This window comes from Pipistrellus hanaki, assembly GCF_964339955.1.
Source record: "Pipistrellus hanaki genome assembly, chromosome: 13".
Taxonomy (NCBI): domain Eukaryota; kingdom Metazoa; phylum Chordata; class Mammalia; order Chiroptera; family Vespertilionidae; genus Pipistrellus; species Pipistrellus hanaki.
Window position 1 is genome coordinate 29,524,642 of NC_140515.1, and position 15,614 is coordinate 29,540,255.

Sequence of the window (15,614 nt, forward strand, 5' to 3'; positions counted from 1 at the left end):
GATTGCTCATTGCTTTATATATTGTCTTCTAAATATATTAAAGAATACATAAAACAATGAATTAAGAATGGTAATGTATTTGCTTTTAGAACTTCCGTTCTCTTTCACCCCTCCCTTTTTCTCTCTTTCCCTCTCCTCCCCTCTCCTTTCCTTTCCTTTCCTTTTCTCACAAAGTCTTAAGTCTGAATTAAAGGATGGAAGAGTGAAGGTAACAGACAGGATTGAATTACTGACTAGAGTTTTCACCATGCGAAAGAGTTTGCTACTGTAACTCTTTACTCACTGATTCACATGAATAATTTTTTTAAAACTGTTTTTGCCTTTTTTTTTTTAATTTTCAACATTTAAAAAAATATATTTTATTGATTTTTTTACAGAGAGGAAGAGAGAGGGACAGTTAGAAACATCAATGAGAGAGAATCATCTATCAGCTGCCTCTTGCACACCCCCTACTGGGGATGTGCCCACAACCAAGGTACATGCCCTTGACCGGAATCGAACCTGGGACCTTTCAGTCCGCAGGCTGACGCTCTAACCACTGAGCCAAACCTGTTTTGGCCACATGAATAATTTATTCAGGCCCTGAGATTATCTCATAAAAGCAAACTTTTAAAAAATCACTTTAAAAAAAAGGTGAAAGGGACCTTAAAAGATAGCCTGTTCAACCTTTGATATAGTAGAATTACTGAGGATTCCTTCTCATTAGGAACTGTAACAAAGCCAGAACAAACATCTTTCAAGGCCTAACCCAACCTGTGGCTCCCATGATATTAGCTCTTAATCAGTATCAGTGAGGTGGTTTGTCTCTGGTTGACAAACTTTGGATCTGATTAAGTACTACATGGTAGACATTATTTTCTAACTGCATGTGATGGAAACAAGAGGAAAAGACACAAAATTTGAAGGTCAACTAAGAATGGTCTAATATGAATACAGAGTGCAATATGAAACAAAAAAGCTATTAGCTTCTACCTTTAGCACAGATTATAACTCAAAGCATTTAGCCCTCTGAGAATTCTCTAACTATTGCAGAACCATTTCACATGTTTAAGTTCATTCCCATTCAAATGTTTGCCAATCATAGTAAAGGTAACAGACATGCTTATCTGAATTTATTTCCAGTCTAATCTTTCTACACCAACTGCCAGGATAAATGTGTTTAAGCCCCAATAGCTACAGGTTCATTATATTTTGGACGAGCTATGTCTTTGATTTATACAGAGTTGGAGGTTATAACAAGTCTTTTGAATTCAATGTAGTATACAAACAGGCTGAAATGACTTGTGATTTTGTAATTATAAATAAATAGGTGAAATGCCTCAGAAACCTTGAACTTCATTTGAAAGTCTTACACTAGAATGGAAGACTGGAGAGCTACAGTAATCATTACCTCTCAACTACAATGCTTCACTGGTGTGTAACCTTGGGAGTTATTTAATTTTGCTGTGTCTGTCATTTGCATTCTATGATAGGAACTCATGCAGACATCATATTACATATCTAAAGTGCTCTGGACATTCCAGAGAAAGACACTCTATTAAAGATCTTTAAAAGCCAGTCTCCGCGTGTGCTCCCCCTCCCCTCCACACACCCTCCGCAATAGCCAAAGAAAAGGAAACCCCAAACTTAAGTAATTTCAGATTTTAATTCCATATTAACTTACCTATATCGCTCTTCCTGCAAGGCCTGCATTATTAATGAATAGTCCCTCTGATAATGTTCCTTGAGGGTCTCAAAGGATTCTTCTAGCCTGGCCTGTGTTTCTCGGATCTCCTGGATCTCATGTAATAGTGCATCAAATCCTGAGCTCTGCATGTCCAGAGTGTTTGTTTTGGAGCTAGATGCTCCTATAGCGATGCCTCCAGTGGTGCTGTTGGCTCCTACTGAGCCTGAAGTGGCACTAGAACAATCTTCTTCACTACCATATTTTGGGCTCGACTGAAAGTTTGAAATCACTCCCAAAGCCTTCCCATCATCCACCTGACCTTCTTCTAAAGAGTCCTTCAGGTTAGGGATGTTGTCTGCACTGCCAAATTTATTCCGAATTAATGAAGCGATCTCTCTGGGCTTTGAGACCACTGCCCCTGCTGCTGAATGAGTTGCCTGGGAGAAGCTGGAAAGTCCACCTTTGACACTGTCTACCACACCTTCACTGAAGCCAGTCACCTTCGCTCCCACATCCTTCAAACCCTGGTGCATGTCCCTGAAAACATCCTTTGGCTGCCGAGGGATCCCATTCTGCTCCACTTCTCGGAGCTTCCTATGGTAATGCTCAAGCTTCTTTTGTAGCTGGAGGATGGTTTGGGCAGATTTCTGGTTCTTCTTCTCGAAGACCTGCTTGATGCGAGCAGCCTGCTGCTTATCTGCGCTGTTGGCAAGCTTTAAATACTCAGCAACATTGTCATCCCGGGCTGTTTGTGCAATCTTGATTTGTTCAGTGAGCTTCAGGATCTTCTGCTGCAGGTGAGCGATAGCAGCCTTTGTGCGCTGAGGGTCTGGGGTTCCGTCCACAGAGTCTGTGTGGATGCTGCCATCAGTACTGGAGGCCACTGCACTGGAAGTCTGGGCGAGGCTGCTTACTTCCAACCGCTCGATCTGGCACCAAAGCAAAAAGTGGATGTTAAAAGGAGCCCCAAAGAAGACTACTTTTCCAGAATCAATAGGCCAATCAAGTATACTTTGCTTTAAGCAAAACAAATAAATTAAAAAAGATTTCCATAAAATGTAAACCGGGGTATTTTCCCTTTGTTAGAAGATTTAGCACGGTATATCTTTTTTTTTTTTTAATATATTTTATTGATTTTTCTACAGAGAGGAAGGGAGAGGGATAGGGAGTTAGAAACATCGATGAGAGAGAATCATCGACCAGTTGCCTCCTGCACACCTCCTACTGGGAATGTACCCAAAACCAAGGTACATGCCCTTGACCAGAATCGAACCTGGGACCCTTGAGTCCAAAGGCCGACGCTCTATCCACTGAGTCAAACCGGTTAGGGCACGGTATATCTTGAAATAATAAAGCTCCTTAGTGGGTTTAAAGCATAAGTTAATTTACATTCTTCACACATACTTTTGTTTAAAAGCATATCTATGTAAAACAAGGTACATCTGCATTTCAATTTAATTATATAAAAGTCATTTTAGTATTCAGACATCACAGTAATTCCAATCCATGTTCAAAGATTACAGTCATCTGAAAATGTTGGTGAGAACAAGTATTTTACTGGCTAGATATAAAAATCCAATTTTTATCACAGTATTTTTTTTTTTGTTGTTCAAATAATGTCATGGGCAATGGAATCATTCTTTCCATTTTAATAGGGACACTTATTGGTAGCTGGAGACAGGTGCAGGTAAGATTGAGAAGTACTGCTGAAAGTGGTAAGGATGAATGTGTATACTCTTGAGAGATAAAATTCCAAGACACAAGCAACTGTGATAAACTTGGGCAACATTATGTGAACATTAGAGACAGGGACAGTAAGGTAAGTAATTTAAAAAGTCAGTGACTAAGTTCAGACCTTTTGGAGGCCAAATTCTATGAGTTCTAACCAGGAAACAATTTTTATTAGGCAAGAGACTCCAAAACACACACACAATGACTATACTTTCATACAGGTAAGCAACCATTAAAAAGAGCTGAAGAAAAAGACAAGCTGCTCAGATCTGAAAACTTAAACTATCATACTTCAAAACTGTTAGCCAAAGCAGGGGATAGATTAGTTTATCTAACTCAGGAGAAAAAAGTCTTTAAGAAGGTGCCACTGGATATGGCTTGTGGTGGTGAATTAGTGTAGGGCCTATGCAGAAAAGTTTTAGAAACTGTTCTCTATTGAACAATAACAGAAATACACAATTAAATAAACACTCCAGGTAATAAAATTCCCAGAAGCGTGTCAAATTACAAATTTACCATCTTGGAGACTTGAGAGCACACCCTTTTCCTTGCTTCCCATCCCTGATCTGTCATCATCAGCAATTTGCTAGGAAGAACTGTATATAGGTACTCTCATATTAAAAAAGGTTGAATTACATTTTTGTGATGACAATAATATACCAATTCTGAAATGCTCATAATAATTAACTTGCCAGTCCAGACATGCATTCCCTCTCTCTTTTTTTAAATCTTGGTTGCATCTCCTTAGTTTGCCTTCTGAACAGAATTTATGATGATTTCTGCCGAACCGGTTTGGCTCAGTGGATAGAGTGTCGGCCTGCGGACTGAAAGGTCCCAGATTCGATTCCAGTCAAGGGCATTTATCTTGGTTAGGGGCACATCCCCAGTAGGGGGTGTGCAAGAGGCAGCTGATCGATGTTTCTCTCTCATTGATGTTTCTAACTCTCTATCCCTCTCTCTTCCTCTTAGTAAAAAATCAAAAAAATATATATTTTTAAAAAGAATTTATGCTGATTTCTAACTCTAAAACACACTGAGTTCATTAATGAATTCAATATATTACCATTGATATGAATAAAACAATATTATTTTTTTCTAGATGAACACAAAAGAAATATTGTGCCTTTATTTATTTTTAAAAAAATATATTTTATTGATTTTTTACAGAGAGGAAGAGAGAGGGATAGAGAGCTAGAAACATGGATGAGAGAGAATCATTGAGCAGCTGACTCTTGCACACCCCCTACTGGGGGTGTGCCCACAACCAAGATACATGCCCTTGACTGGAATCAAACCTGGGACCTTTCAGTCCGCAGGCCGACGCTCTATCCACTGAGCCAAACCAGTTTCGGCTTATTGTGCCTTTAAATAAAATCAAATCAAAAGATAATTTAAAATAAAAATGAATAATAAAATGACATTATACTTCACTAATAAAAAAAAACACACCATCCAGAATAGTTAGGAGCTAGTACAATAACTATTTTTTCCCCTCTCTCTCTCTCTCTTTTTTTTTTTTTTTACAATAACTGTTTTATATTGCTTCCTCCATCTGCCCTATTCATCTTTTAGGTACATGCTAACTAGCAGTGTAAAGACCAGAGGAAGGTAGCAGAAGGGAGGATGATGAGCCAAAGTTCCAGATAATCAAGTTGCCAAGAGTTTCAACTCTTCAGTGCCTTAGGTTCACTCTCTTAGGTTGTACAGGGTTCCCACTATGTGATTTTCTTTCTGAATGGGATTTCAGGTCCCATAATTACAGTATGTAATATTGATACCATTGTAATTAACTAGTTATTAATAACTAGAGGCCCGGTACACGGGGAGGGGGGGAAGGAAAGGGAGGAGGTTCCCTCAGCAAGGCCTGTGCCTTCTCCCAGCTTGGGACCCCTCGGCAGACATCCCTTGAGGGGTCTTTAGCAGTGCCACAGAGCCATGCGCCCGGCTTAGTGCTTAGAGGTGGGTCCTTAGTGCTCGTCAGCTGTGAGCCTGGCTCCCTGTAGGAGCACACTGACCACCAGGGGACAGCTCCTGTGTTGAGCGTTTCCCCTGATGGTCAGTGCGCATCATGGTGATCAGTCGTTCTGCCGTTCCATTGATTTGCATATTAGCCTTTTATTATATAGGATAGGAAAGGAGCAAAGGGAAGGCCAAGTATTATAGGCATGTTCCCCACAAAAACACTGGGGGAAGGAGATTGGACAAAGGGAAGATAGTCACATGCCCAGTAAAGTTGGGATAACATAGGGAAGATACTTGACTGTCAATCACATCTGGGGACAGAGATAGTTGGCCAGAATAGGGGTGGCAACTGCAAGCAAAATTTGGATACTTTATTCCCTGAATGAAGAAACTTGCTCTCTTGTGCTCTTGGCTCTTTGGGACTCCTGTGACTCTGGGCTTATAGGGCTCTTTTGTTCCTGCTCCCTTGCATTCCCCCACATGGTCCATGGCCATGTGGACCCCATACACAATGGACTAATAGACTGCAGTTAGCCTGACTCCAACATGGAAAGGAAACTCTAGACCCTGGCTTTGCTTCTAGCTTTACTGAAACCCTAGCTATACTTCTTCTATGCTTAAATTAAGAGAAATGGGACTTTGGAAACCAAGGGGTATAATTCCAAGGAAATAAAGCTTTCTATCATATCTCACCCTCTCATGAGGGCCTCCAGAAATGTTTATTTCAGCGGTACCCTGAGAACCCTACTCCACTGATAAAAGATATTATGACCCTGACTATGTACATATGTTTAATAGCTCAAAATCTACCACAATATAAAAGGGAAGCAAATACAAAATATAATTTGATCCAAGACTACCAGCGTAGGTATGGTTTAGTTTTCTTATGTTGTTGTTCATTTGAATATCAACTTATATGTAATCTGTTGTCTAAAGAAATACAGATATGAAAATCAAGTTTAACTATTACTCTGGGAGGATAAAAATTTACTATACTGGTGAAAATATGGCTTTGAGATTAGAATCTTTATATATATATATATATATATATATATATACACACACACACACATATATATATATACATATATATACACACACACACACACACACACACACACAATATATATATATATTTTTTTACAGAGAGGAAGGGAGAGGGATAGAGAGCTAGAAACATCGATCAACTGCCTCCTGCACCCCCCCCCCCCACTGGGGATGTGTCTGCAATCAAGGTACATGCCCTTCACCAGAACTGAACCTGGGACCCTTCAGTCCACAGGCCAACCCTTTATCCACGGAGCCAAACCAGTTAGGGGAAGAGATTAGAATCTTTAGAACTGGAAAAAACAAACAAACAAGCAAAATGAACAAACTTAATAAAATTATTTACAAATGATCAGTTGAGATGTGAGTTGTTTTCGCTACACAGTAACTAAAGAAATAAACCAGGCTTTAATCGGACTTCTTTCCTACCTGGGCTATGTCCTTCCAGTGCATGACTCCCCTGCAAGAGCTCAGCTGACAGAACCCAGTCCTCAGCTTCCAAATAAAACTAACCCACAGCTTCAGCAGGAAGATAGTTTTAACACCTGAAACCATGAGTCACTGGATTACTCACTAACTACTCCCAATTTTGGCAGGCACTATCCTCAAAAAAGGAAGGAGAGAAAAGAGAAACTGGAAGCAGAAGGGAGTGGAAGGGAGAATGGAGGACAGAGGGGCAGGAGTGGAGGAGGAAAGAGGAAGATACTGAACTGTAGAATTATAGGTCAGCTGAGAACAAAGACCTTAGAGATACAAATATTAGCACTGGAAGTGCCTGACTTAGCCATGAGTTAACAAGACACCAACTGAAAAGTGATTCTTTTTTCCAACAGCCTTTGCTAGCATATTAGGTTATCCATATTGTGGGGCTAAGCTAAAAAAAATAATTTTCCTCTTACCTAAGTTCTAGCTGGGCTAATAATAAAATTAACAGAGACAGATTAAGAGGAGAAAAAAGTCCAAGGTTTATTATTACTGTGGACGAAAGGGGCTACCTGATAACCTGGCAAGCTCAAGGGAGACCTGCATGGCAGTCATGCAAACTCAGAGCCCTAAAATAACCGAAACCGTTTGGCTCAGTGGATATAGTGTCGGCCTGAAAACTGAAAGGTCCCAGGTTCGATTCCGGTCAGGGGCATGTACCTTTGTTGTGGGCACATCCCCAGTAGAAGGTGTGCAGCAGGCAGCTGACAGATGCTTCTCTCTGATCGAAGTTTCTAATCGCTATCCCTCTCCCTTCCTCTCTGTAAAAAATTAATTTTAAAAAATCTAGCACCGAAATTCAGTTAAATATATTTTGATAAAACATATTATATATTGACTACTTATAATTTAGGCAATGTGCTACAAAGCTATGGTTCATATCTAATTGTTGCTATAACAAGCAGACATTACTGCTTTGTTTGCAGTTTGTCTCTTACTATTAAGAATTCATTTGCAAGGCTTAAATTATCTATTAGTTGATCTAAATGAATTATTAGAAAACAGCCTTAAACAACATTTAAACAGACACCTCAAAACACCAATTAATCAGGGGCAGAGTAGAGCCATCTAAGGCAGAGTATTAGATAAGCTTATAATGGCTTATAATTTTCATTTGCAAACATATTAAAAATCTATTTTCTCTAAGTGAATGAAAGTGTCAGAACATGGCAACACCTGGCTTTGATTACAATCATGTTAAAGGCAATATTGTGCAAAAAGCAAGGACAAGGGCAAAAGGACCCAAGCTCAAGTCTGGCGGCATGCCTCCTCACTAGCTGTATGTCTTTGGGCTACCTACTTGTTCTCTTTGAGTCTAAGTTTTCTCATCTACACAATGGAGGTAACATTGCCTCATGAGATTATCTGAAAATATGTTAAATGTGTGTTAAATTAGATCATGCCTGTCAAACATGGTAAGCATTCAAGAAGTTATCTTTCTATTCTTTACCTGGTTCATTATTCAAAATCCAAATTTTTAACTAGGATAGATTCAGAAATCTCTGACTTGACATTATTATCTTCAAAAGATGACAACCCCTACCTTAGTATGCCAAATCTTATCTTTGCTTTATAGAATATTAGCTCTCTTTTAAGAAATTTCATATACTGCACACTAAATAATCTACATCATTTCTGAGAAAATTAAGGCAACATTTTTAGAGTAAAAGAAGGGGCTGGAGAGCATGAAAATCTTTGTAAATAATCTGAAAACAAATAGAAACTTGACTAAAAGTGGATCTTCTCCAGGGCCTATTTCATAGAATGGGAGATGTATACTGATGCAGCAGACACAGTCCATTGTTACGCTAAAAATTTTATCTCAGAGATAAACTGACCATGTTTTGAACCAAAACTGGAGTGTGTGGTTCAATTCAAGGGCACTTAGTGGGGGCAATAGGATAGAATATTTGATTTTGGGGAGAGCACCCTCCAAATCCAATATAAATAGCAATCTCTAGAGATTCATAATCTTGGCCCTAAGAACTACACAGGAATCTTCTTCTAATCTATACTAATAAAAGGGTAATATGCTAATTAGACCAAATGTCTTCCAGACGACCATCTGGATGTTCTTCCTTGCAAAGCTGGGCCCAGGAGAAGCTGCCCGCCCTGCGGTCCCAGGCGCCAGTGCCTGCGCCTGCAGCTCAGGAGAGGGAGAAAAGCTGGGCACCGGCGGCTGCGGCCTGGGCAAAGCCACCTGCCCACAGTTCCCTGCGGCTGTGGCTGGCCCGGGTCCCAGTTGCCTGTGGCCAGCCAGAGGAAGGGAATCCTGGGTCTCGGGTGCGGGGCTGAGGCAGGGGTGGTTAGGGACAATCAGGCAGGCAAGCAAGTGAGCGGTTAGGAGCCAGTGGTCTCCGATTGCAAGAAGCATGCCCCAGGGGTCCCGAATTGGAGAGGGTGCAGGCCAGGTTGAGGTATCCCCCACTCCTGTGTACGAATTTCATCACAGGGCTTCTAGTCAATAATAAACCTAAAGATGCTCTGGATGGTCTTATCAGGATTTTTTTTTTTTTTTTCTTCCAGGAAGATTGTGTTAAGGAAGTAAAACAGAAGAAAATCCAGCCTTAGGAGACATATAGCTCTAAGTTTGAATTTTGTTATCTTCTTGAGGCTTTCCTTTGCCAACTCCCCACCTTATCCCTAACAAAAAGAAAAGATATACCACAATCTATTAGCATTTTGTGCAGAAAGAATATCTTAATCATGACGGTATTTTTCACCTATCTCCACTGTCTCACTGTAGAAATTATATATCCTTCCCTTCTCACTCTATTGAGAAATTCTTTCATGTACAATTCTGACTGACATTTAGTTTGCTGTGCTGTGGAATAGAGAGATCTCAAGTGGGGGTAGTAGAAAATAAAAATGGACTAAGTTCCACTAGTCCACAGACAAAAAGCTTTTTCTCTAAGTATTACATTTTTTATTTTGGAACTAAAATCAAGATTCAGCCTATAGTCTAAAAATCAGGCCTTTTCAGTTGTCACTAAAATTTTTTCTCATTTGATAAATAATTCTTGTACAGACTGGAGTGTTTCCTGTAAGTCCTAGAAATCACTTTTTCACAGAACTTGGGTACATGGAACAATACTAGTTCTATGGAGATGTGTCTGGACCACCATTAAAGGGATAGTGGAGCCAAGTTAACAGAGTTCCTGGAATCCTGATTATCTCTGTTTTCATCTATCTTATATGGGTATGATGGAGAAATTTTGCTTAGAAAATAAAACAAAGTTTTACTGTTTAATTTTTTTTAAAGTTTGAAAAATCATTGATAAACAAATAATACTCATGATAATAATCCTGTCACTTCTAAATTTGGAACTACACTCTAGTTTGTCTCAAACTTCCTTTTTCTACTAAGAACCACTTTAGGCCCTGCTCTCTCAACGCCCCCCCGCCCCCCAATGATTTTGTGTATATATCTTCTTATATAATAAAAGTCTAACATGTAAATTGCCCCCTTGACTGAAAGTCTGACCACTTGCTATGACATGCGCTGACCACCAAGGGGAGGCGCGGAACATGGCAGGCGACAGCAATACAGTGTTGCCGGCCCCAGTGGGCCCTGACAAGAACGGGACCGTGACAGGATGGTGGAGCAGGTAAGCGGTTGGTGCCAGGCCTAGGGGTGTGTGAGTAGGGGCCTGATTGCCCTGCTGATTAGGCCCTGATCACCCTATCAAGGCCAGGACCTGGGCTGGAATGGGGGGTGGGTGGCGGTGACCAACCTCCCACGGTCCCTGGATGGGGGCCTGCGACCTCTCGCTGGTTACCTGGGGATGGGGGTGATGGGGACAGTGGTGTGGTGAGAATGCCGGGTGTCCACCAAGCTCACTCTCACTCCCCCTGCTACCCTCCCCCAGGACACCAGGGCTCGCTGGGTGCCTGTGAGGAGCCCACCCTACACCCATGTGGCCTCTTCCTGATGAGCTGGACTGCAGCCACCAGGGCCGCAGCGGCTGGTCAAGCTCCCCGTGGGTTCAAGCAGGATCCAGCCCACAGAGTGTGTGCTGCCCACCATGCTTCCGTGTGGCGCCACTGGGTAGCACAGAGACCCACGTATGCCCAGCTTGCACTGTCTCACTCACTGCATCTCTGTGTGGGGATTCAGATGCTGTGACTCAGGCGGAGGTGGGGTGCATGAGGACTTAGGGGCCCAGGTGCCGCCCAGGGCCCAGAGGAAAGCTAGAACCTGCCCTTCTATGCCAGATGCTGGCGCTTCGATCACCGGCCAGGCCTAGAGACTACATCCATGCATGAATTTCGTGCATCGGGCCTCTAGTGTGTGTGTGTGTGTGTGTGTGTGTGTGTGTGTGTGTGTGTGTGTGTGTGTGTGTATACATACATATATACACATATACATATATATATGTAAAAAATTTTTAATTGATTTCAGAGAGGAATGGAGAGGGAGAGAGAGAGACATCAATGATAAGAGAGAGAGTCATATTTGCTCCCCATTGGGGATCAAGCTGCAACCTGGGCATGTGCCCTGGTCAGGAATCGAACCACGACCTCCTGGTTCATTGGTTGATACTCAACCACTGAGCTATGCTAGCCAGGGAGGCCCTACTCTTTTTTCTACCACCAGCATATTCCAGGTTTATCTACATAAAAGACAAAAGTTTTAAAATTATTTCATGGGTGATACTGAATATGTGATAACGAGTAGAGGACATGCTTGCTCAAATGGGAATTCTGGTGGGGTTTGCTCACCAGCTTTGTAGCTAAAGTAGAGTGACAACAAAACAAAACACCAAACACACACAAAAAACAAAGCTCTATCATGGATTACTTGGGAATAATGGAATCCTTAAATTTAAATCCATATATGCTGAGTCACAACTCTCATTCGGGTCTTCTGACTGGTGTGGCATGCTGTTCACACCTCCAGGCTTTTGCACGTACAGTTCCCTCAGCCAGTCCACGGCTGGCTCTCCTTCCCTTTTCTGGTTCACTACTACTCATTCTTCAAGACCCAGTTCAGGTGTAACCTCTTCTAGGAAGTCTTTCCTGACAACCTCTCTCCCAGCTGGATTACAAGTCTTCCTTTATATTCCCATACATCTGTATATACATTTCTATCACTGTTCTTATCATATTACATTGAAATGACTGTTTATGTGTCTTGTCTCCACTAACAGTTCCTGAGGGCAGGGGTCATGTCATATTTATCTTTTGACCCCAAGAAGCTAGCATAATACCTTGTACAAAGAAGACACACAGTGAATTTCTGTTTAATATAAATGCTCACCAGCATCTTCTTAGCATGATCCTTCTAAATCTCATGTGCCAGGCAGCAACTGAGCCGATGTTACCATGAATGGAACAAATGTCAGAATTTTTGCAAGAAAAATAGCTTCCAATAGATGATACCCATCCTTCTAAGGCTGCTGAATAAAAACTACTGACTGGGTTGAATATCAGTTTAGATTATTAACATACTATCTGGCCTACCCTCCTCCAATCCAACTGCAAAATATCCATTATAGGATCTAGAGCTGCTGCTCAGAATTGCTTTGTCACCAAAGGACGGACTTCCTGGCTTATGTGAAAGACACTGTTGAAAATTACCACTGCCAGATATTCTTTAGGCCTGATGTTTGGACTTAATGGATACATGTGAGCCTGGCCAGATGATTTATTGTTCTTTTAGCAACCGTTTGCACAATGCCTCCTCTGGACATGGCCCACTTTAAACATTTGAGGTATCCCACCTCACCCCCCCAAAAAGCTCTTTAGGAGCCTGAAATCCTAGTAGTGATAGTGTAAGTAGACAATAAGATGCTTTGTTATGGTTTAGTATTATTTTTATAAGCATAGATTCTCTGAGCTTATAAGAAGGAAACTGAGAGGTCACCCATTTAAGAAAATTTATAGATAAGTAAAAGATTTTTAAGAGAAGGATCTCTCCCTTATACTGAAAGAAAAAATAAGTGATATATAATGAAATAAGGAGGTAACAGTTTCTGCATGCTACTGGAGTATTCAAGTGCATACTTTCATGTCTGCATGTTAAGAATGTCATATACACTGATTGACGGTGGAAACAAACAGATGATCCAAGTTTCCTTCCAATGTTAAGATTTTAACTTTTGTGCAAAAAATAGTGACTCAGGCTATGGATTATTCAAAAAACATGACTTCAAAATGAAGAATGAGCCCTAGCTCGTTTGGCTTACAGGATAGAACATCGGCCTGCAAACTGAAAGGTCCTGGGTTCCATTCTGATCAAGGGCACATGCCTGGGCTGCAGGCTCGATCCCCAATAGGGAGTGTGAAGGAGGCAGCTGATCAATGATTCTCTCTCATCAATGATGTTTCTATCTCTCTCTCCCTCTCTCTTCTTCTCTGAAATCAATAAAAATGCTTTAAAAAAAAAGAAAAGAAAAGTGAGTCTGAAGCACACAGACCTGCTAATGCTAAAAATAATTTCTATTTTCTGAGTAAATGCTCACCAGTAAAAGAAGGTAACATAGAAATGTTTTCACTGCTGAGGATTTAAAAATACATGTAATGTGGCTCAGTTGGTTGGAACATCATCCTGCGTGCAGACGGGTCTTGCGTTCGATTCCTAGTCAGGGCACATACGGGAGGCAATCACTCAATGTTTCTCTCTCACATTAATATTTCTCTCTATCTTTCCCTTTCCCTCTAGCTTTCTCTCTCTAGAGTCAATGAAAAGCATATCCTCGGTGAGGATTAAATGAACATAAAAAATCCATATGCAGATAAGCCAATTGGTAAAACCACCTTTCCAATTAATTCCCTACAAGTTCCCCTTTACAAGTTAAATCTATACAAATACTTTTATGACACAAGTCTCATTGAGACAAAAGATTCCTAAGACTCAGTTAATCCTATTTATCTCAAGTAATTTTGATAAAATAAAATTCTAATGCAATGAAAGAATTTGGAATGCTCCATGGGGTCTGATAATGTGGCTCTCTCCTAATTGGCTATTGTTAGGCTTCTTAGGCAGCTTTTAAAGAGTAGAGACTTTAAGAAGGACCTGTCCTAATTACACATTCCCAATCTCATTTTAGGATGTAATTAATCCTTTCTCTTAAAATGGTCTTAAATATAATTTATTTGCTAATAATTTCCAAATGTATATTTTCAACCCACATTTCCCTTAATTCTAAACTCAGACAGATATCTATCTATCTATTCAATATCTCTACATATATGCCTAACAGTCACTTTAAATTTCCTATGTACAGCCCTGGCGGGTATGGCTCAGTTGGTTGAGTGTCATTCCATGCTCTGAAAGGTTGCTGATTCGACTCCTGGTCAGGCCACATACCCAGGTTGCAGGTTTGATCCCTGGTTCAGGGAATGTATAGAAGGCAGCCAACCAAAGTTTCTCTTTCTCCCTCTCCCTTCCTCCCTAGAATCAATGAAAACATTTTTTTTTTTTTAAATTACTATGTGCAAAACTGAGTTCCTGATATTCCCCAAACCTGCTCTTTGTGCAATCTCAGCTAATGGCTATTTCACTGATTCCCATGCTCAGGTCAAAAGCCTTAGAGTCATCTTTGATTCCTCTTCCTCTCACATACCCTATCCTGTTAACAACAACAATAATTCATAGCTGCTAATATATATAGTATAGTACTTACTATGTGCCAGACACTGTCCTAAATTCTTTGTATGTTTACTAAATTAATTCTTACACAATACTACAGGATGGGTACTATTATCATTTCTACTTTATAGCTAAGAAACTGAAGCATAAAGAATTTAAGTTGAGCCCGGCCAGTGTGGCTTGGTGATTGAGCATTGACCCATGAATCAAGAAATCACCTGTTCGATTCCCACTCAGGTTCCATTTAAACAAGATCAGATAAGCACTTGACAGGTTAGTGGGAGGTGTGGCAAAAACAAATGTTTGGTTTCTGATAGAATAAAAATTAATATTATAATAGTTTTCTAAAACTAACGTTTTCAGCCCTGGCCGGTATGGCTCAGTTGGTTGACTGTTGTCCCTGGCACCGAAAGGTTGCCAGTTTGGTTCCCAGTCAGGGCATGTATCAAGGTTGTGGGTTTGATTCCTGGTCGGGGTGCTAACAGAAGGCAACCAATCGATGTTTCTCTCTCTCTCTAAAAATCAATAAAAGTATATTTTTAATTAAGAAAACCCAAAACACAGCCCAGTTGAGTGTTGACCCATAAACCAGGAGGTCATGATTCAATTCCCAGTAAGGGCAGAGGGCCAGGTTGCAGGCTGGATCCCCAGTAGGAGGTATGCAGAAGGCAGCTGATAAATGTTTCTTTCTCATCATTGTATCTCTCTATTCTTCTTCCTTCCTTCTCTCTCTCTCTCTCTCTCTCTCTCTCTCTCTCTCTCAAATCAATAAAAACATATTGTTTTTTAAAAAAGAGGAAAGGGAACAGAAAATGCTTGTTGGAGATGGCAAATGAAATTAACTTTGAAGGAAGACATTTTTGATAAAAAGAGATGAAAAGGTATTTCAGGTTGACAGCCTAGTATGAGGAAAGGTCTGGAAGCTGAAATGTAATAACACCTTCATGGTAACTAAGTGGTTCACGAGGCTGTAAAAGTAGGAGAGCCTTTGGTGGGAGATGAGCTCTGAAGGTAGGTCTAAACTATTGTTTTGGACTTTATTCCAAGGATATCATTGAAGGCTTCCCAATGGTAAGAGTTATATAATCTGTTTTGAATCTAGACTTACTTGACTATATCAAAGCACAACCA

General features: G+C 40.6%; 1 protein-coding gene across 10 annotated transcripts in view; it reads right to left on the reverse strand.

The window, feature by feature from the left end:
• TMCC1 (transmembrane and coiled-coil domain family 1) overlaps positions 1–15,614 on the reverse strand; it is a 105,881-nt gene that overhangs the window by 25,201 nt on the left and 65,066 nt on the right. For all 10 annotated transcript variants that reach the window (XR_014796665.1, XM_084902579.1, XM_084902577.1 and 7 more), the window contains one exon: positions 1,664–2,595. Coding sequence is in view for 9 of the 10 variants with exons in the window: in XM_084902579.1 (XP_084758705.1) it covers positions 1,664–2,595 (932 nt within the window). In the remaining variant the exon portion in view is untranslated. The remainder of the gene's footprint in view (positions 1–1,663; positions 2,596–15,614) is intronic.